The 23430-nt window shown below is 27.5% G+C and overlaps 1 protein-coding gene across 1 annotated transcript; it reads left to right on the forward strand.

Annotated features, from left to right (window-relative positions):
• Positions 1-12916: 12916 nt before the first annotated feature.
• On the forward strand, positions 12917-17717 carry LOC124938016 (solute carrier family 35 member F1-like). Its single transcript, XM_047478373.1, has 11 exons — positions 12917-13308; positions 13377-13471; positions 14422-14479; positions 14754-14948; positions 15472-15548; positions 15730-15812; positions 16566-16617; positions 16705-16773; positions 16887-16973; positions 17058-17119; positions 17217-17717. The coding sequence occupies exons 1-11, from the start codon at positions 13191-13193 to the stop codon at positions 17449-17451; spliced, it is 1131 nt and encodes a 376-aa protein (XP_047334329.1). The 5' UTR covers positions 12917-13190; the 3' UTR covers positions 17452-17717.
• Positions 17718-23430: the final 5713 nt, after the last annotated feature.

Consider the following 23430-nt stretch of genomic DNA (forward strand, 5'->3'; position numbering starts at 1 on the left):
TTGGTTATTTTTGGGGTTATGTTCTGAACGGTGAAGATCTATTTTCTTAGACTTCTAAGTTAGTCTAAAAGAAACCAGAATTGCATAATTGATAAGGTTGGTTGATCTTGCTTTTTCTGCTATTTGTTATAATTTATCAAGATTTTTGTGTGATCTTGATGCAATTAATTATACTCTTATTTGGTTATATCTAGAGTTAATCATTACTTGTAACATCGCCTGTTTAGGTAATGTGGTTTGTTACTCTCAATTTGAATATAGATTTTTCCACGCTAAAATTTTCTGTATTGTTGTTTCAATTTCATTCTATTTTACTCATATCGTATCTCTTAGTTGAGAAAGTGTTCTGTTTTGAAGAATACATTTTCCCATCACAAAGTAGAGGTAGAGCTAATGAGATTTAAGAGTAATAAGTAAGTCAACATATCACAAGTAGAATCCACTATAGAACACAGCCGAAATAATTTATGGAGAACACAACCGAAATCATTTATTCGTAATTGAAGTCTCCTTACATGTCATATGAAAAGCTCCCCAAGTCTTGAAATATGATCCAATTAATGGATGAAATTAATGGGTGACACAGAAATAGTATATATTGTTTCATATGATCCATTTTTTCTTTCTATGTTGATCAAAACTCAACAATTCTTCTACTTTAATCTTCTATTAAATCTTATGCTGAAAGGAAGTTAACCTTGGAATAAAGTAGGTAGTTGTAGACAATTTTATAAATTAAATAAGAAAAGAAGTCAAAGGGTAAGTTTAGAGATAAAATGAAAACGGTTGAAAAACATAATTCATTGACAAAATAATATTACAACTTAGAGAGAGAAAAATAATGATAAATATTTTATGTATAAAATCCTAATTAAGACTATATATTTATAGGTTATATAATTAAGCCTAGTAGACCCAAATATGAAACAAATGTAATTTTATTTTGATTGCACCGCGAGTCAGACCCCGGTCAAAACTCATTTTAGTCATCATAATGGCATAATCTAACAATCTTCACCTTGACACAGATACATTGTATCAAAAGAAAAAATTGTCTTCAAAATAACATAATAGTCTTCAACTCTTCAAAAAGTCTTAATGGGCTTACTCAATAACCAAGATCAACTAATTCAAGCAATGTTCAAACTTAGTAATGGGGAGCGTCTTCGTCACCATATCAGCATGATTATCAATAATATTAATTTTTCTCACATCAATAACATCACATACAAAATAATATCATGCATCAATGTGCTTATCTCTTTCATGAAACATATTTCGTCAGAAAAATAGCACTTTGACTATCATAAAAGATTGTCGTCATATGTGAATCTTTATTGAATTCCCCAAATAGGCCTTTCAGTCAAATAGCTTCTTTATAAACTTCTGTAATGACTATGTATTCTACATTGGTAGTAGACAACGCGATTGTACTATATAGAGTAACTTTCTAACTAATTGCACAACCGCCAATACAAAAAAACAAAACATGTGAGTGATCTTTTTCTGTCAAGATCGTCATCATAATCCGATTCGACATAACGGACAACTCCATCTCTAGTCCTCCCAAACTGTAGGTGAACATCCATTGAACTTCTTAAAAAACATAAGATCCACTGAACTCTCCAATATTCTTTACCTGAACTTGTCAGGTATCTACTAACTGCATTTACTAAATATGTCAAATTTGATCGAGTGCAAACCATTATATACATAAGTGAATCAACTACAATGAAATATGGAGCTCGAAATATATACTCGATATTTTCATGAGATTCATATGACATAATATAAGATAGTTTAAAATGAGTTACTAATTGAGAACTCACAAGGCTGTCATAAATTTTTTTGAACAAATAAAGAATTTTGAAGTAGATACAATTATTAAAATTACTTCTCTTGAAGTTATAAGTGGTGATAAAAGAGTTAAAACTTTTTTAGGAGAAAAAATGTGGCCACAAGGGGGTTAAGCATATATCCCGCAAACACACTTAACCATTTAACTAGGTGGAGAACTTGCCGACTGATGGGCTCGAACCCAGAACCTCTCAATGATCAAGGAGGTTGGGATATCCACATTTTGTTGTCGCTAGGCTAGAAGAGTGGATAAAAGTTACAACTTTTATACCACTGCCTTGGAGATTATTTTAAACCATAAAGGAATTTCTTCAAATAATAAATGCATTCATTTTCTCTTAAAACTATAAATCATTTAGGTTGGTACATATAGATGTTTTCACCTAAAACTCTATGTAGAAACACGGACTTCACATCTAGCTGCTCAAACTCTAAATATGCATCACCACGATGTCAAATAATGTTTGAATCAAAATATATTTCACAATTAGAGAAAACACATTAGTAAAATCAATCTCCGGAATATGACTATAATCTTTCTCATCGAGTCTTTGAGGAAGTCTAATTTTGAGATATGGGATTATCTGTAGTTATATGATATTATGGTGTAAGTGGTGAAGTATCTAACAACCCTAGTTTAGTTAACGACACTATCATATGTTCAGATTCCGATTTGATCTCAAACTCTACGTGCTTGTTAAATTTTTGTTAAATCTTATATTGAGAAGGATTTGACTTTTGTTCAATCTTATCACAAAAAGATATAAGGGGTGTAGTTTTTAACATAAATGTCACATCAAAAATAATATTTTGAATAATAATTACCTTTCTGATTTTTAGGACACCATAACTTATATCCCTTTACACTAGACTTGTAACTCATGAAAATATACTTCATAGATCGATCCTCCAATTTTACTTCCTAAACATTAGCATACACAGAACAACCAAAAATTCTCAAACTAGAATAATTAGAAGGACAATTATACCATAACTCTTGCGGAGTTTTTTTATTAATTGTAGTCGAAAGAGAACGGTTGACAATGAAACATGCTGAAGCTGTAGCTTCAGCCTAAAACGACTTTGGTAAATCAACATTAAGGAGCATACAACGCACATTATGCATCAAAGTCTTATTCTTCCTCTCTGCCACACCATTATGCTGTGAATTTTTAGACATTATATTGCCTCGTGATTCCTTCAGTCCTGTATAGAATATTGAACTCTTCAGAACATAACTCCAAACCAATATCGATATGCAAATATTTTATTGGCTTCCTAGTCTGATTCTCAATCATAATCTTCCACTCTTTAAATTTAGAGAACCTAACTATTTTCTACTTATCGAGTACGCAATACTCACAAAACTTCAATTAACTAGTACCCTACCCATTAAGAAGTCCTTGCTTGCTCAACTTAGTCATGCACTCTCACTCATATGACTAAGTCACATACAACACAACTTTGTGACATCATAATTATATAACGATGAGGTGATGAAAACAACATTGCCTACAATTTTAGAGTCTTTAAAAACATATAATATGTCATGTTTTCTTTTACCTTTATCACAACAAGAATAACTCTACCGATCTTTAAAATTTCACATTCAATAGTGTACTTGTATCTTTTGAATTGAGAGTACTAAGAGAAAAAATATTTCTCTTCAAATGAGGAACATGTCTCACATCATCAAGTGTTCGAACAACTTTATCAACTATCTTGATTTTTATTATTTTTATACCCGCGACCTTAATATGATGAATTGTTTCTCATTAACACAACACCTTTAGATATTATATCATATGTTGAAAATCAGTCTCAATTGGGACACGTATGATACATACAACCAAAATCAAGTATCCAATCATCTTGCGATCTTACATCGTAGACAAAAGTCATGATGAGTTCACTATCTTCGGTGTCAGTAATACTAGTTTCGCCGCAATTTTCTATCTACTTTTAAGTTAGAATATCATCATCTTTCTTAACTTTATTTTGTAGTTTTCAACACTCAATTTCAAAGTTTTCTTGAATTTAATCAATTTGTCTAATAACCTTTTGAAACTCTTTCTTGTGTTCTCTCTACAATAATAAGGCTATATGTCGGACCATTAGAATGATTAACAAGATGTTTCATCTTATCCTTAGAGAATAATGCATCATACACAATCATTAGTTTTGACAACATCACAACTTAATAAAATAATGTCACGAAACATGGTATACGATAGGGAAACATACATAGAATAATCAAATTTAAATCTCCATCATACTTGACTTCCAAGACCTCTAAATCAATAATAGTTTCTTTAAATGCTCTTATAAAAATGTACCTTATGGCTATAATCACTACTTCAAATTCAACTTATTAGTAAGATTTTTTGTCATACCTAGTTATTCTAGCTTCAGTCATAACTCACCAGCACTCGTATCCTTTAGAACTTCCTGTAGAATATTATTCGACAAATTAAGATGTATATGAGACATAGCCTTGCGATCTTTCCTCCTTTTCTCTTCTACTGTCCACGAAATAGGCATCTTATCAAACTCTAATAAAGTTTCGTCCAAATCTATCTTAGTGTTGATCTCATCTTTACCTACCATAAAGAAAATATAGTGGTGCAATCCAACAATGGAATATCGTACTTTATACTCAAAATCTACGAAAAACATATATAGTCTCATAATAAAAAAAAAAGTTGAAGCCTTTGATACCAATTATTGAAAAAATATATATAAATCAGATATTAATCAAGATAAATAATGAATGAAGTATAAACAAATAAAGCACGATAATAACACAAGATTTATGTGTTAACCCAAAATGAAAAAAATTATGACCAGAGGAGAAAACTACAAGAGAAGATTACAACTTATAGAAAAAGAATAATAACAAATATTATACGTATAAAACTCTAACTAAAGCCATATATTTATAGGTCATATAACTAGACCTAGTGAGCCTAAATATCAAACAATTAAGATTTTATATTATTGTATCGCGAGCCTAACCCCATATTAAACATAATATAACAAAAAAAAAACATTTGCACAAATTCGTGTTCAAATTAAAACTTACATCATCTCTTTCGTTGACATGAGTATATGTCGATGTGTTTTATTTACACCTTTGAAATTTTGCATAATGGATACGTATTGAAGAAATATTCCATTTATTAATTGTTTCTATCAAATCTGGGGTAATTTTTCATGAATTTTATAATGTGGAGGTATAAATCTGAATAAGTTAACAATGAGAGAATAATTAAAATCTAGATTAGAACAAAGTTTAATGGCGTGTTAATAATTTTTACTTGGGATTATATTCATCATACTATGGATCTAGACATCTTATCTAGTCATGAGCGAATCTATTAAGGGGCTTAACCTCGGTCTAAAAATAAATAACTTTTTATTCATTAAATATATTAAAAGTTATAATAGTCTAGCTAGTATTGGTTTTAAAGATAAACAATTTAAATTTCTATCAAATGTATATTTTGTCTCAATTTATCTAAATTTAATTTCGTTTTTTGAAATTTGTTTCTATATTAAGTTAAACTTCTAAGTTTTTTATTTAGATTATATTCAAATTTTCTAACTCTAATTTCTGGTTCTGTCATGAATTTAGGTAAGATAATATATTAAAAATGTCAACCTAAATGTTGCGTACTTAGATAATATTTTACTCAATATAGAATTATTTCATTTGAAAATATTTAGATTATATTCAAATATTCTAACTCTAATTTCTGGTTCTGTCATGAATTTAGGTAAGATAATATTTTAAAAATGTCAACCTAAATGTTGCATACTTAGATAATATTTTACTCAATATAGAATTATTTCATTTGAAAATATTTTTTTGGATCCAAATTATGTTACTATGAATCTAGATAAGATAATATTTGAGAATGAACTTAGTTTTTCATATATAAATAAATAAAATTAAGTCAACCCAAATGTTCCATCATTGTACTTGCATAATGTTTTCATTCATTCATTGTACATGCTCATGAGGTGTATGGATAGATAACTAAATTTGACTTTAATTGGACAAGTGTGTACAACATTGATAGAATTATTGTCTCAAGTGGGTAAGACATTGAGTTATTTAATCATATTTGTCATATTCAAATATGATCATATTTTAAAAGATGATGCATTTTGATGTAGATTTGAAAATTTCTTAATTTTCTACCATATTTAAATTTAAAAATCAAAATAAGACTTAATTATAAGTAATAGGATAATTTTTAAATTCATAATATTGTGAAAAAAATCAAACAAATACAATGCCTTAGTATATACACTTGGAGCTTGTTTGATCTTTTTTGTTGTTAAATTGTTTGATAAAAAAAAATGTTATTTGAAATTTGTTTAAAATATATTATTACTTTTTTTTATATATTTAAATTTAATAAAAATAAATTTGATACTGATTTTTTTAATTGTTTGATAAAAGAAGTGTTATTTTAAATGTGTTTAAGATAAACTATTAAAATATTTTTTATTTAAAATTTAAATTTAATAAAAAATAAAGTAAGAATATTTTGATATTTTAGTTAAGGGATTTAATAGTTAGAATAATATTATTGTAATAAAGAGAGCTTAAAAAAATAAAAAATAAAAACAAAACAAAAATTAAAGCAAACAAAGATTGCAAAAATTTGATTGTTTCGAATCTAGAATCGATAAATAAACTTTGGAATGAAAAATATATAAAATGAAGAACAAAATTTTAAAATAAATTTTAAGGATATTAAAGATTATTTAAATTAAATATGGAATAAAATTATTAACTATTCAAAATTGGTTACTTTTCAAGGAATTGAAAATATATGTTTTAAAAAAAATAAAAACTAAATTAAATAAAGATTGCAAAGATTTTGTTGTTCTGAATCTATAAACCATAAACTAACTTTAGAATGAAATATATATAAAATGAAAACAAAATTTTAAAATAAATTGTAAGGATAATAAAGATTATTTAAAATAAAATATGGAATAAAATTATTAACTATTCAAAATTGGTTAATGGTTACTTTTCTTGGAATTGAAAATATATGTTTTAAAAAAAATGAAATGATACATAGCAGTAAATTTGGGCGGAAAAAAAAAGTAGGGAATGACATGACATGGTTACGTGTCAATTTTAATTAAATTCTGTCTTTATTCTTCCGTTACTTTTTTCTCTCTCCTAAACCCGGTTATCACTTCCCGTTTCTTTCTTTCTCCCATGTTCTTACAAAGTGATAGCTTAAATCCACATACTCACTAAAAATAATTTTTGATTCATTCTTCGTCCGAAATCATTTTCGATTCAATCTTCGTTTGATTCGTTCGTTCTCGCACCTCGTCGTTTATCTCTTATTTCTGACTTCCGCTTTCGACCTAACAGAAATATTCATTCATCGATTCTGCCGCTTCAATGTCTTCCGGCACCGACCGATCAGAAAGGTTACTTTTATTTGGTAGATTTATTGTTTCTGTATAGATTCTTTGTTTTTTCGTTCGTTTTGTGTATATTTGAAAGATGTATCGAATGTATTGATAATCTGAAATGATTCACTGTAAGGATTTAGCTGTTACTGTTAGAGGGCATTAGTGTTGATATGTTTAAGAATATGAGACTGCTTGACTTTTAATGTATTGATTGAAAACTATTGTATAAACTTCATCTTAAACCTTGGATATTAGATGAATACTTATTAACTTGTTTCATAAAATTGGACAGATTTTTTAAATATTATTTTAAAGTTTGTTTGGGATTTAAATCACACTTAATTAGCAATTTTAGATGTGAATGAAGAATCTGATAAGATATTAATGAAGAATCTATAAATATGAACATGAAGCTTCTTAAACTATCTATACAAATCTAATATGAGCTAAAATAGAATGTATTGATAATCTGAATCACTATAAGTCAATGACACTATAATCCAGTCTTTTATATTTATGATCGATGCATCTATATTTGACATAAACATTTTGTTTGAGTGTAGGCTTTAAGCTAATATGGACCAAACAACAAACAACTCAAGTGTGTCATTGAATGAGAGTGATGTGCAATGTTTGGGTGGTTCGTCAATAACAAATCAAGTCAAAACTCCACAACTTGGGATGCTCTTCTCATCAGAAAATGAACTGCGTGATTTTTACAAGTCCTATGCATAAGGTGTTGGTTTTGGAATTTGCAAACAAAGTTCAAAAAAAGGAAATGATGGCCAACAAAGGTTTTTACATATCCTCATTTGTGGAGATGTTAGTGGAATGGTGAACTCAATTCATCTATCTTCAATTATTCATCTAACTAGGAAGTTTTTGCGATTAAATTGTAGATAACATTGTTTATGTTTTGAATTCTTGTAAGACTGTTCTTTGTCGGATTGTTTATGTCAACATATTCTATATTGCTTCTGTAATTGGGATTGTAATGATGTAAATAGAGGTCTTTTGTCTTCTGGGATCATGGGTTCTTATATTATTTTTCTCTGTTGGTCCACCATTAAAAGGTTGATTGATTTGTTGAATGTCCATCATGACGTTAATGTTCTCGTAAGATTTGTAATTGTTTGTTTATTGATATTGAGGTTAAGGTGCAAATAATGGGTAGTACTTTCCAAGTTTAGTAGTCATGCCAAATATAAGATGTCTTGTATTCCCCCTTAAGGACCATGTACTTTGCAATACTATTTATCAATTGGAATCTAGAAAGCTCTACTAACAACAAGTGAGATCGATTTCAAAATAAAATTATTAAAAAAAAAATTTTGTTACTGCTCCACCTTTTAACAATATCTTTTCATCTCTTTTTTTACTTTATCTCTCTTGAGTTTTAAATATTGTGCTGATGGTCGGAGCTACATTGAATCCTTCAGATTGACCGACCGATAAAACTACTTAATGTTGACTCCTTGTAGGTCTGCTTTTATTTCTCAATCTAATAACAATCTCATCTAATATCAAATGTTTAAGATGAAGTTTAACAATAGTTTTCAATTAATACATAAAATTGAAGGAGCATCATCTTCTCAAACATATCAACACTAATGTGCTCTAATGGCAGCGGCTAAATCCTTACAGCGAATCATTTCAGATTATCAATACATTTGATACACCTTTCAAATCTATACAAAATAAAGAAAAAACAAATGATTTATACAGAAAATCCACACAAAAGCAGCTAAATCCTTACAGTGAATCATTTCAGATTATCAATACATTCGATACACCTTTCAAATATACACAAAACGAACGAAAAAACAAAGAATCTATACAGAAACAATAGATCTACCAAATAAAAGTAACATTTCTGATCGGTCGGTGTCGGAAGACATTGAAGCGGCAAAATCGGTGGATGAATATTTCTGTTAGGTCGAAAGTGAAAGTCAGAAATAAGGGATAAACGACGAGGTGCGAGAACGAACGAATTGAACGAAGATTGAATCGAAAATGATTTCGGACGAAGAATGAATCAAAAATGATTTTTAGTGAGTCTGTGGATTTGAGCTATCACTTTGTAAAACAGGGGAGAAAGAAAGAAACGGGGAGAGATAACCGGGTTTAGGAAAGAGAAAAAAATAACGGAAGAATAAAGACATAATTTAATTAAAATTGACACGTAACCATGTCATGTCATTCCCTACGTTTTTTCCGCCCATGCAAAGATTTGTTCTGAATCTAAAACGATAAACTAACTTTGGAATTAAATATATGTAAAATGAAAAACAATTTTTTAAAATAAATTGTAAGGATATTAAAGATTATTTAAAAAAATATGGAATAAAATTATTAACTATTCAAAATTGGTTACTTTTCATGAAATTAAAAATATATTTTAAAAAATGTTGTAAAACTAACTTTATTTTGTTGTATAATAACAATTTTTTTTCTTTATTTGAAAAGTAGAACTAGCTAATGATAATTTTTATTGATTTATTTAAATTATTGTTTTTTCTTTCTTTATTAATAAAATGTTCAATCTTTTTCTGCAAAGAAAAACACTTGGTGCTTAATTTATTGAGATTATTTAAGGAAAGTCAAAAGAGTGGCATTAGTTTGCTAATCAACTTTTTTTTGTTTGCTTTCTACAAATTAGAGGGATTTTAGGAAGTCAAAAAGTGAAATTATTCATAATACATTTTTTTAATGTTTTCTCTGTACTATTTAGAGGGTTATATTAGACTTTTTCCTATTTTTCTGGTGACTAACAATAAACTTATTATAGTTTAATTCCTTAATCTATATTATATATAATGGTGGTTGGATGATATACTTTATCATTTATATGCATGTCAAACACTTTGTCTATAAATTGAATAATATGAATCCATTAATTGACTTTTGAGTTTGTGTCATGTTCAATTCAAATACAATCTCATATGATTTATGATTTTTACATGGAGATATGATGAGAGTATTTATTTCATTAAAAAAAAGGGTATCGATCCCCGTACCTCTCGCATGCTAAGCGAGCGCTCTACCATCTGAGCTACATCCCCTTTTATTTAAGAAATGTTTTAACTTGTAAAAATGTTTATATTTATTTTCAATGACTTTTAATATTTTTCTCTAAACCAAACAAATACCTAAGAATCTCGATAAATGAATGTTAGATAATGAATAACCTCGTCTAATGAATAAATTTATTTGGTTCAATGGGCTTAACGAAGAATATCGCTTAATGCATTAACAAATAAATACAAATAAAATCTTTATAGGTCTATGTAAATATAAATGAATAATCACTGTATTTCAAATAATATTATTATTATATGGTACTGTGCATTTTATCTACCCGTGCATACATGTACAACTAATTTAGAATTCTTAAAATATGAATATAATTAAAGTTTGCATAAAAATTATAATTACCGTGAGTTTAAGGTACATTTGAATTTAGGGGTGTTCGACCGGTCGGTTAACCGGTTAAACGGTTCTAGTTAAATTCGGTTTTACCTCTTATTTTACAAACCGATTATTCGGCCAGTATTGATATCGGTTTTACCGGTTTTGTTGTACTAATTTTCGATCGGTTAACCGGTTTAACCGTGAACTGATAAATTAATTTTTAAAATTAATTATTAAATTTATTAAAAAAATAATAATTTCAAAATTCTTAGAAATTTTCTATTTTCTATATATATATATATATATATTATTATATAATATATTATAATAATATTTCATAAATATATTTAGAAATATGTTATAATATATTATATTATTGTAATCCTATAATATATTTTACAAATTTTATTTTCAAACTAATACTTATATAAATTATTTTTTTTAAAAATAATTCTATATAAATTATAATTTAAAATTTAAAAATAACTAATATATATATATAAATTATTAAATATTATTTATAATATATCTAATATTTACAAAAATAAATAATATAAATATATATGATTAAATTATTACCGATTTAGCGGTTAAATCGCTAGAAAAATAGTTCAACCGATAACCGAATCGTTTAACCGGTAAAAAGTTGATTAAATTGGACCGTTAGAACCGGTTAACCAATAAACCGGTAAAATGAAATCAGTAAACTATCGATTCGGTTGAGTGATCAGTTTACCCGTTTTTTTGCACATCCCTATTTGAACTTAATATATACAAAATGATATAATTAAATTTTTTTCTAAAATATCATCTAAATAAATTATTATTCATTTATCGATAAATAAACATTAAGAGATGATTGAATGAGGAAATTTGAGAGGGAATAATAAATATTATATTCATTAATCGGTAAATAAATAATCTCTTTAAATGAATATTTTTTTTGTCCAAAAGGTATTCATTTATCGAAGTTGTAATGTATAATTTATTTATTATTTAAAAAGTTACTTACAATTATAAAAAATTTTATTTTTGGATATTTTTCATTTCACTTTTATTCTCTTCTATTTTATGTTCAATTCTTAATCATGAAAAACTATTTTAAGTGAATAGTGGTTTTGAAAAATCTAATTTGTTACTTAGTATTTCTAATCATAATTAAAAAAAAAAGTTTAAATATCGAATCAAGTAAAAAATCACTATCATCTAAATCATGATTTACTTTCCACTTGTTTGATGTTGGTTAGTTATATGATATTTATTAAATTTTAAAAAATAATTGTATTTTGATAAAGAAATATGTTATTTGTATTTTTATTAGATGAATTATTATTATATATTTAAAATTTATTTTTATAAAATAAATAAAATGTATTTTAATTGATTAATTAATTTATTTGATAGTTGAAAAAATAGGATCCTCTCTTCCCTTTACATATAAGTGAGTTTGAAATATTTCGCTTAGTTAAATTTATTTATTTTTGTTTGAAATTTACTCATTAAATATTTAAAATGTTACAACACCGTTAATTTTTATTGAAAATATGCATAAATTCCTCATATACATGTTAAATGTTCTTTTTTTTTTTAATTCTACTACAAACAAATTTCACCTATCCTCTGTTTTCATATAATTTTCTTCATCTCCATCCTCCATCTTGAAACAACAATGCAACTTTTTCGTTCTATTTTCAGACAATAATATTCCAGATTAAGACGTCGGCGATGTTAATACTCATTCGTCTTCTCCACATTTAAACTTTATTTATTTTGTTGTGTCCCAAAAATAATCTCTAAATAATTAAAGAATATAATCAATTAAATAAAAAACAATAACAATTTTTTTGGTCTAGCTCCCAAACTTTGGGGCCAGCCATGCACATATAAGAAGATTTGTGCATATTTTTAATATAAATTAATAATGTTATAATATTTTAATTATTTAATGAATAAATTTAAAAATATATATAAAAATATAATTTAAAACAAAATTATGTATATAATAGAATAAATGAGTTTTAGATTAAAAAAAATTACAAATAAATGGAGGTCTTGATGTTGGATGAGATCATGAGACATTGAGACTAGAGTGAAAGAAAATGCGGCAGAATATTTTATAATTTTCTTATCAAATAAATATAAAAAACGAGGCTTTAGACGAATCAAATAATCTTTATTATGTCGTTGTTGCTTCTTTTGTAACGTCTCAAGAAGTCAGCCGGCCGAGGAAGAAAGACTCTGTAAGATAGAGAGAGAGATAAAAAGGAGAGCTTTGAGAACATTGGTAAAAGCTCACAACCATTGATTTTTTTTTAAGGGCAGGCTTCAGATTTGATACCCACTTCATTATCAGTCTTCTTAATCAAATTGACAATAACACACTTTCAAAAGAGATGAAGTTTTAGAACTCCTTCATTCGTTTTTCTCTGAACTAGGTCGTTCTAATTTGGAGACACACACACAGAGACTGAAAGATGCTGGCCTTCAAGGGATTCTGGACCAAGAAGAGACTTGTGGGTCTTGGGTTAGGGCAATTTCTTTCACTTTTAATAACTTCCACTGGTTTTTCATCATCAGAGCTTGCTAGAAGAGGTATATATATCTTCATCCTCCATTATTATCTGCTTAAACTTAGACTTTAATCTTCTTATATCTGTCAGGAATCAATGCACCAACATCCCAATCATTCCTAAATTATATTCTTCTAGCATTAGTTTATGGTGGCACTATGTTGTACAGGAGGACACCTCTCAAGGTCAGTATTCCATATCTCATCTTTATATAAAAAATTTGTTATTTTATCATTATGTTTGATTGTTTGAGTTAAAGTCTTATTTGGGTTTTTTTTTCTGTTCAGAATTTGCTTTTACATATTAATATAAGCTTTAGTCAATACTGTTTTTTTGGTATAACCATGATCATCTGTCCAGAACCACAAGGGTTGAGAGATTGTATAATTTGTTTATACTGAGCATTCATCTTGATGCCAATTTTTTCATTGGTCATGTAGTGATGATTGTTTTTGGTTGTTGAGACAAATCAATCTTACCTGCTATACTTTTTGTCCTCTTCTTTGGGTTGATTTGACTCTTTATGTTGCAATCATACTTTGTTCTGAAGTAAATAATTGGTTGATGAGAAGGATATTATATTGGCTTACATCATTAAGTAAACATGGCTACATGAATGAGTTTTCAATTTTGAAAGTAAAGCTCTTACATGTGTCAAGATCATATACATTTAACTATTTCATAGGATTTTTATTTCTGCAATTTTTTGTTTCTGGTGTTTTTTGATTTGGTTGTATTTTTCTGATTAATCCATGACAACCATGTGATGACTGACTTGTACTTGCTTGTTTTTTGTCTGTTAGTGGGCGTTTCACCATGGTTCATGCGACTTTCGCGTAAACTGTGGATTAATGAAAATATATTCATCCTTAAAAAAGAAAACTCTTTCTTAAAATTGAGTTGCTTAAAGTTTTACATTTATAAAAAAACAGAGTTGCTTAAAGTATTATAATTCCATTATACCTTGTTATCAACCTTTTGGAAATAGGCCCAACTAAAAAATTAAAGTGGAAAAAAAGTGTCTTGTTTAGCATGTATTCTTCACATTTGAGGCATCTGCATTATATAGTGTCTTCTGTTAGCACCTGCACGGTGATGATGTATTTTGGCTGAATTCATGCCCTGTTCTTTGCAGGCAAAATGGTATTATTACATTCTTCTGGCGTTGGTAGATGTGGAAGCAAACTTTCTTGGTATGTATGTATGTCTTGCTAGCCTAGATTTCAGTTTATTTGTTCATCTTTATGAGCTTATTGTGATTTTGATCTAACTTCAATTTCTACAGATGTTATGATCTTCCAACCAACTTTTAATTGGCATGTTAGTTAGATAATTGAGTCTTTATATTGAAATTATTTGATTGTGCTCCCTGCTTATAAGATGTTAGTTAATAATGCGAAAAGTTAAAACTTGTTTGATTTTAAAACATGTTTCGTGGCAGTTAACCTGTTGAGTTTACATGTGCAGTCGTGAAGGCATATCAATACACACCAATAACAAGCGTTATGCTGCTGGATTGCTGGGCAATACCTTGTGTGATGCTTCTTACTTGGGCTTTCTTGAAAACTAAGTATAAGTGGAGGAAATATTTGGGTGTTGCTATTTGCATTGGTGGTCTTGTGATGGTTGTCTTTTCAGATGTGCATGCAACGGACCGGTCAGGTTAGTTAATGCTATTTTTTTTTTAACTTTAGAACATACGTTTACTTACATAAACAATTACAATACCCACCACGGTAGCTCATATGACAAAAGAATTGGAGTAAGAGGCTTACCCACCTTGTGGTCTGAATTTTGACATAAAATCTAATAATTTTATTAGATTTGGCATAAAACACCTACCCACCTGTACTAGATCATCAATTTCTCTCTTAGTAAGATAAGTTAAGTCACAAAGAATGCGATCATTAGTAATAGCCCAAGAAAGATCCCACATGAATTTATGAATACCAACTGGGAGAAAGAATTGAAACTAGTGGAGAGAAACAAGAAATTTACATGAATTTCTCAATTAAAACAATTTAAACAAACAACATATGTTTTCTGTGACAAAGATAGCTTCATTCAATTGAATTCAATTCTCATATGTTCAATCTTTATAAAAATTTGTCATCGTCGATTGTTCATATTTCCCCCTTCATAAATCCATTGTGTTGTGTTTCTTTTTTGCTGGTCATTATCACAGGTGGGAGCAACCCACTTAAAGGTGACATGCTTGTATTTGCTGGTGCAACACTTTATGCTGTCAGTAATGTCAGTGAGGTGAGGATCCCCATTTTCTTCTGAGATGTTATTATTTCAATTTTCAACAACTTCCTTTTTCTTCACAGTTCATATATATATATTTTTATCTGCATTACATTAACTCTTCTACTCTTGTGAACTTGTATGGACAAAAGTTGTTTCTGATTTCACGATGTGTTCTCTTCTATCTATTGGACAGGAATTTCTGGTGAAAAGTGCTGATAGAGTTGAACTCATGGCAATGCTAGGGTTTTTTGGTGCTATAGTTAGTGCCTGTCAAATGTATCCTTTCATGTGGACTATTGTTCTTTCTATATTAACATATATGTTCTTGTTTGATGTGGGGTTATTTGGAAAAAGTTCTAGCCTTCTAGGTTATGAAATCAAAATCTTGTTTGATAAAAAGTGGGTTTTTTGGGATTATTTAGGTCAAATTACTAAAATGTCCTTTTGTTTTAAAATTTAAATTTTATAAAAAATTAAGGGTATTTAATTATTTTAGTTGATGAATTAAGTTATTTGATTGTTGGAAGGATATGTGATGTTATAACGAGTTTTTTTCGAATAACCCAAGATCAAACAATTTTACGAAATCAGAGAAAATGCATAAATATACCCCTGAACTATTTTTTTTTTGAGATTCTGATAGATACTCTTGAACTATTGTCATTTTTGTATATATGCCAAAAGGCCCAAAACATGTTTTTTGCTTTGAAATCCCCATCTTTAATTGAATGATTTAATCCCTTAAATGTGACATCCACTTCAACCAAATTAATGATGTGGCTGCTCTGCCAGCCTTCTACCCAACTAAGATCCAGCTGCTGATGTGGCGTACAAGGCTGATGGAGGAACCAAGTATTTAACAGTGTTAAATTGTCCCATTAAAAATGGAAAGATTTCAACGCAAAAAATAACAAAATCTGAAAAAGTTAAGGGGTGTATACATGTGTGCATTTTCTCTTAAAATTCACTATTGAGGTTGTAATCATGCAGTGTGATTTTTTAATTTTGTATTCTTTAAGAAGTTTTCAGATCGATACTAGAGCGCAATGAGCTTAAATCTATCCACTGGTCTGCCGGTGCAGTAAGTTTTTTTCTTTCCAAAACTCATGTAGATTTGAACAGATGGGTAATGTTTAAATGAGTTTCTTTATGATTCTTTTAATTGTAGGCACTCCCTTTCTTTGGATTTTCACTGGCTATGTTTATGTTTTACTCACTTGTTCCAATATTACTCAAGGTATTGTGTACTTTGCTATCGCATACAGCTTGCTTAACGTTTATAAATTGTTTGAACTTTGAACAGACGAGACAATTTTGAAAGTGATTCCATAATAATGTTTGTTGTTGCAGATCAATGGATCCACAATGCTTAACCTATCATTGCTGACTTCAGATATGTGGACTGTTGTTATCCGAATCTTTGCGTACCATCAGAAGGTTTGTAATAAGAAAAGTTAAATCAATCCTTTCTCGAAATCTTCCAATCTAATACATAGATGTATTGTTATTGTCATGCTTCAGGTTGATTGGATGTATTTCCTTGCTTTTGCTGCTGTGGCTGTTGGACTTGTTGTTTATTCAATGTATGTATAGTATACTCTGTTTCTTTCTAGCCTTATATATTATGTTTCATTATAGCCTCATAAAATTGATCTAGTTTGTGGTTATTATTATTAACAGAGATGATAAAGAAGAAGATCAGAACCGGGCAGATGTTGCTGATGAGGAGGTTGAGAGAAGTAAGCGTTTTGACGAGGAAGATGGGCTGCAAAATCAGGGTCAAAAGAGCATAGCTGGAAGCTCGGGATCTGGAGAAACTTACAACAAAAATGATTCTGCTTCTAGCATTGTCGAAAATATGGACAATGTTGCAAACAAGAAGTTGGGGAAGAATACATTAGAGAAAAGGTTTTGATTTTTTCAATATGGGAAATGGTACTTCAATCAATTGCCAAATCAAGCATCAGATCTGAAGAGTTCCAGTAAAGAAATTAAGGGTTATCAAGATTGTTTAAAGTTTTTATTAGCTTTTGATTATATATATGTATAATTTTTTTGGGGTCCAAATTTTGATTTATTGACTGACAATTGGATACTGATCCAACATAAGTGGAATGCATTGTCAATTATAAACATGGTCTAGTTTTGATCATAATCTTATTAGTAAAAACACTTTCCCTAGTTGCAAAAGAAAACGTTAATATTAATGAACATTTTGTCTAACTTTAGTAAAAAAAAATTAATTTTGAAAGAGTAATGGCCAAATAGAAGAATTAATATTTTATATTGGTACTAAACAAGTTTAAGGTACTAAACTCAAGAGGAGATTAATATTTGGTCTTAAGATAACTTATTTGCAATATTTATAATGGATGTTTTGGTATGGTAGTTGCAATTTGTTTAATTTGTATAGTAATTCATATTTATAAATGATTTAATTAATCTTTTTATTTCTTTTTAAATAATTTATTTAGCATGATATTACTTTACCTAGATCGTGGAAGATCCAAATATTATCGTAGATGTATAATGCGTATACATGTAAATCGAAGATTAAAATTTTCAGTTGAAAGATCTTATAACCGTATGAAAGATTGGACAACAAAGTGACTTAAAGAATGGATTGACATTGACAAAATATTATTTTAAAGAATTAATTATAATGCTTAGTTAGAACGTTGATAAAGAAGACAAACGCATTGAAAAGATTAATACCAGACAAACAAATAAATATGAAATCATTATAAACTCTCGTGAGTTGCTATTTTGTTTGTGGTGAAATCATTAATACCAGACAAACAAATAACATTTATTGGTGATCTCTTTTTTCTTTATATATAGATATATTATTCAATTTTTTCTAAGAATTATAATATAATTCATCAAAAATCAAGACCAAATACTTCTCTCTACTATTAAGTTTCTTTTTAGTTATTACTTGTAATATTTTGTTTATTAATTTTTTTCAATAAATACTAGCAATGTAAATGTTATTTTATAAAAACGGTTTCACTTTTTTTTTAATTTAAAGTGCGATTAAACACCGCGGATTAAGCTAGACGAGCTTCTCGAATCCAGAACCTTCTCTTCTCTGGATATATATATATATATATATATCTATATATATATATATATACTATTTTCTTTCTTATTCTTTCTTATTTTTTATACAAAATTATTAATAATTATTCTCGTTATACTTTCTAATATCATCACTTTAACAGTTTAACTTATCTTGACAGTCTATAATGATAAATCATATTATCACTACTATTATTTATATATATATATATATATATATATATATATATATATATATATATATATATATATATATATATATATATATATATATATTATTTTATTGGATTTTCACAATTTGATTGCGAATTTGGCAAATAAAAATACTAATAATTTATTTTATCTCTAACATAAAAACTTATCGAGTCAGTTTTACATAGAACAAAATGACATGATGTAAATTACAAGCAAATCATCTCTCCATAATCAAATATAATAAATAAATCAAATTTAGATGAAGATAAATATCAACCCTTTCTAAATAATAATAAATATTCATAAAAAATAGAGATAGATAAGTTCTAAGATATCCATGTAAATATAATAAAATGAAGAAAAAGAGTCAGTTGTCTTCATCATCTGTTTTGATAAACTTCAATCAGTTAAATGTTTATTATTTTACACTAGAATAAAACTATATTTTATTCCAATATTTAAATACAAAGATAAGGATATATACAATATAGTAATTAATAATGTTATTAATTAATTAAATTAAAATATTAAAAGTTTATTGTGACTTGAGTTTGACGAATAAGTTGTAAATTAAACAACACTCTATCAAGTTTATTAATAAATATATATATTAGAATCAAATTTGATCCTATTATATATACCTCACATTCAAAGATAAAAATAAAAAAATAAAAATGAAATAGTATTAATTGGGCAGAGTAAAGAAAGGGGTGGGGTGGCGTTTAGGGTTCCCAAAGGCCGGAATATGTATAGAGATTACTGCCTGCAACCGCCAGCCCAAAAGATCTTTTTTTTTTTTTTTTTTTTTTCACATGGATAAAATATAAATAATAATAATAATAATATATAAGTTTAAGATAAGTTTTCTGTTTCTGTTGACTTATATATACTACTATAATTTACATACTGTTTCGATCTTTCCCAACAAATCTAAGTTGACGTAACAAAATATCAAAACACTTATGTTTCCATTATTGTATTATTATTATTATTATTATTATTATTATTATTATTATTATTATTATTATTATTATTATTATTATTATTTGTTTTAATCAAATTGTAAGTCTCATTTCATTAATTCCCACGTTGAGCATATATAAATATTGACTAATTAATCAATAGTTCCATGTTAAGCCACGATCGGGGCATATTATGGGTAGCTCTATATACTATTTTGGACTTTTATGAGGTTGTTTTTTTTAATTTATTTGAGCTTAGCTCATGATTTTTACTCACATGTATATTATATAATATCATGTTAATAAAGTCCAATAAATAGTTGAAGAGGTTGTGATAAGATCACAACAAGTAAAAGTTTTGTATGTTTATCCCTAGCTAGTCATGACATTTATTATATATCATTCTACATAAATTCACAATTTTATATAGTTCACTCGCGGTGATTCATAAGGTCGATAATTAAAACAAATATTTGGCCGATTATGAAGGGCGTAAGTAGATTTTAAGATTTATCTTTGTTAATATTCACGATTTGTTTAAATTGAGGCATAACATCAAATTTATGTTAATGTAGTTATATTGTCTTATCTCGTATACTTAATAATATATGTTTTGTAGGGATGAAATAAATACTCTTTTTTATTTAATTTATTACAAGTTCTTTTATTCTTTTTTTATTATATTTGTTTTAGTTGAATTCGTGAACACATTAGCTAAAAGAATACATATTTATTTATTTTGTATAATTAATATCTTAAATAGTACTTAGACTTATGTATGTCATTTTTCATAATATTTAAATATGTTATCAACTTGATCGAAAAAATAATGTGGAAGTTCTTTTGGGTTCAACAAATTCTTCCTACGATATTTTGTTATAAAGAATAAAGATGAAATTAAAACCATTAGGATAGCGACGACCATGACATTCGAGATCTGGTTTGTTTTAATAATGTCTTGTTATCTAAGCGGTGAAACATATTTTTTACCGAGCTTGTGAGTTTTCTTGATAAGAAGTAAGTATGATCCAAATTAGTTGCAGCAATGGTTCACTAAATGGCCATATGATCGTGACATAGGATGTAGTGTTTAGGGAAGTATTTTGAGGCTTTGGAAGATATTTCGGGATCAATCTTTATTTGTGATATGGGAAAGGTTTTTCCCAACATGTTTATTGCAATATGTAAAAATGCATCAAAATATTTAAATATACTAGTTATCATTTCATTAGTAATATCAAATTTATATGGTCTCACTATATATCCTCGAAAGTAAGACTCACTCTAAACTCACTTTTATGGTGAGCAAGTTGAGGATAATGCTGAAACTAGTGACAAGCTCAAGTGGAGGGTACAGAGACGATACAATAAGAAGTTTACTTTAGTTTTGCTTTGGCCAGGGTAATTAATTAAGAATGTCCCATTCAAATTTAATTTTTTTTTTATAAGAGAATTTTTTTTTAGTGATAATCGTGAATATATTTTAATAAGTCGTTCTCAAATGTGACGTCAATGTCGGACCTGAGATTTCGAGGCCTGAGACGAGCACAAAATTTGGTGTACTGAAAGCTTAATATTCATACATATATTTTTTATCGATTTAAATATAATAATATTTATAACATGAATTCTAGAAATAAAATATCATCAAAAAAAACAATATGTCATAACTAATACTAAAAAAACAAAATATAAAATTCATGTTCCGAACTAATACATAGTCACTTGAATATTACTCGTCTCGCATTTTATGAAGCGAAAGTATTGATCAAGTTTGCATAATCAATTTTCTTAATAATTTTTTTCTTGATAGATAACATAGCTAACCCATTTAGTCTTTATTGCGACATAGTTGATCGAAGATAAGTTTTAATCAACTTCAATTTGGAAAAACTCCTTTCCGCAGATACAACAGTAACTGATATATTCAGCAAAACTCGATATGCGATATAGGAATAATTTAGATTACAACGATCCATCGTTTTCAAATAATTCAGCACATCAATCGCTCTTTTTGTTTCTCCGGGTAATGAATATCTTAACAATTTTAGTTCTAGAAATAAATCTGATTCATCAACATTGGAGTGCCCATCATGTGTTAAAAAATTTTGAAGATTGACACATGATTCGAGTAAGATAGTGTTTTTTATTTTTATTTTTTTGGATACAAATTAAGTTAGGGTTTATCATTGATAGGTTATCAATTATTATTTATAGACTTTTTAAAAATAAACCCATTAACATATCATTATAATTTTTTTTTGAAGATTTTGGTACCCAAAAATATTTGGGCCTGAGATAATTGTCTCACTTATATATTACACAGCAGGTCCGGGACTGTCTATCGTAAGAATAGATAAGGACTACATATAATCTTCTAAATTGTCAAAAGACTGCCATAAAATTTACTTTGAAGTCACTTGATTGAATCTAATGAATAATGACAAGACACTATTGAGACGGTTGAAAATATGGACCGAAGTGATGAGAATGATGAAATTACATAAGCAATTAGATTATATTCCTTAAGTTTTTATAGATTATTTTGTTGGAACACAATTATCGTTCTTCAACAATACTTATTTTTTTCATAGTGCATGGTAAATAATTATAATGTTTTTTAAAGTGCGCTTTAAAGAGCGTCAAATCTAGTCGAGATTTTTTATCAATCTTTTTTTTTAGAAATTACATGTTAGATAATATTTCTGTTGATCTATTTTAAGTTCTTTGTTATTTTTTTTTTTTTGTTGATTATGGTTATTCGTATGTAAATTTAATCTTTTATTTTGGGATTCCTTCTATTTTTTTTTCATATAAAGACCAATTTTGTTTTTTATAAATAAAAATATCAACATATTAAAAATCAAACCACCATCATATTATTGACCTCTCTAAATAGTTTATTTAAATCTCTTTAAAAAAAGGATTTATTTTTTCAAATAAAATTAATTTCTTTAAAAAAAATAAAACAACTCATACTCTTGTATACAAATTACAATAATATATAAAATGAATTAAATCATGAGTTTCTTAGCAAAAATATATATTAAATCATGAGTTATACCAAACTAAAGGTTTGTAGATTATGAATATAATCATGTTTTGATTTTGAATTATTTTTATGTAAAAAATGATCGTTTGTATTAATTAATTAATTATTAAGACACTCTTATTATTTAATTATTAATGAATAATAAATATATTTTTGAAATATAATCAAATAGAATTATTATTATTATTATTATTTTATTATCTCTTAAAGTAATTTGTTTTTCACTTCAGTTAAAGTTACTCTGAGTTTTTGTAAAATATTTGTACATAGTGATATTATGTTTAATTTTATAATGAATAAATTTAAATTTTAAATTTGGATATATAGTAATTTTATAGTAGTGTCTTTGAGTTTTCAAATAAGTATGATTGAAATAAGCAAAATAGGAAAGATGAAGGAAATTTCTGAGGGTGGGAACACGAGACAGCAAGAAAACAGCTGGAAGTTGACCTATAATAAGAAGAAAAAACCTATTTTGATTCTATATATATACACCGTACGGTTCGAATTGCACATAACTGAGTTATGAGTTAATTGTTTCCTTCCATTATTAATATTATATATATAGAGAGAGGAGTGATAGAGAAGGGAAATTTGGTGAGTG

This window comes from Impatiens glandulifera, chromosome 5, assembly GCF_907164915.1.
Source record: "Impatiens glandulifera chromosome 5, dImpGla2.1, whole genome shotgun sequence".
In the NCBI taxonomy this organism is placed as follows: domain Eukaryota; kingdom Viridiplantae; phylum Streptophyta; class Magnoliopsida; order Ericales; family Balsaminaceae; genus Impatiens; species Impatiens glandulifera.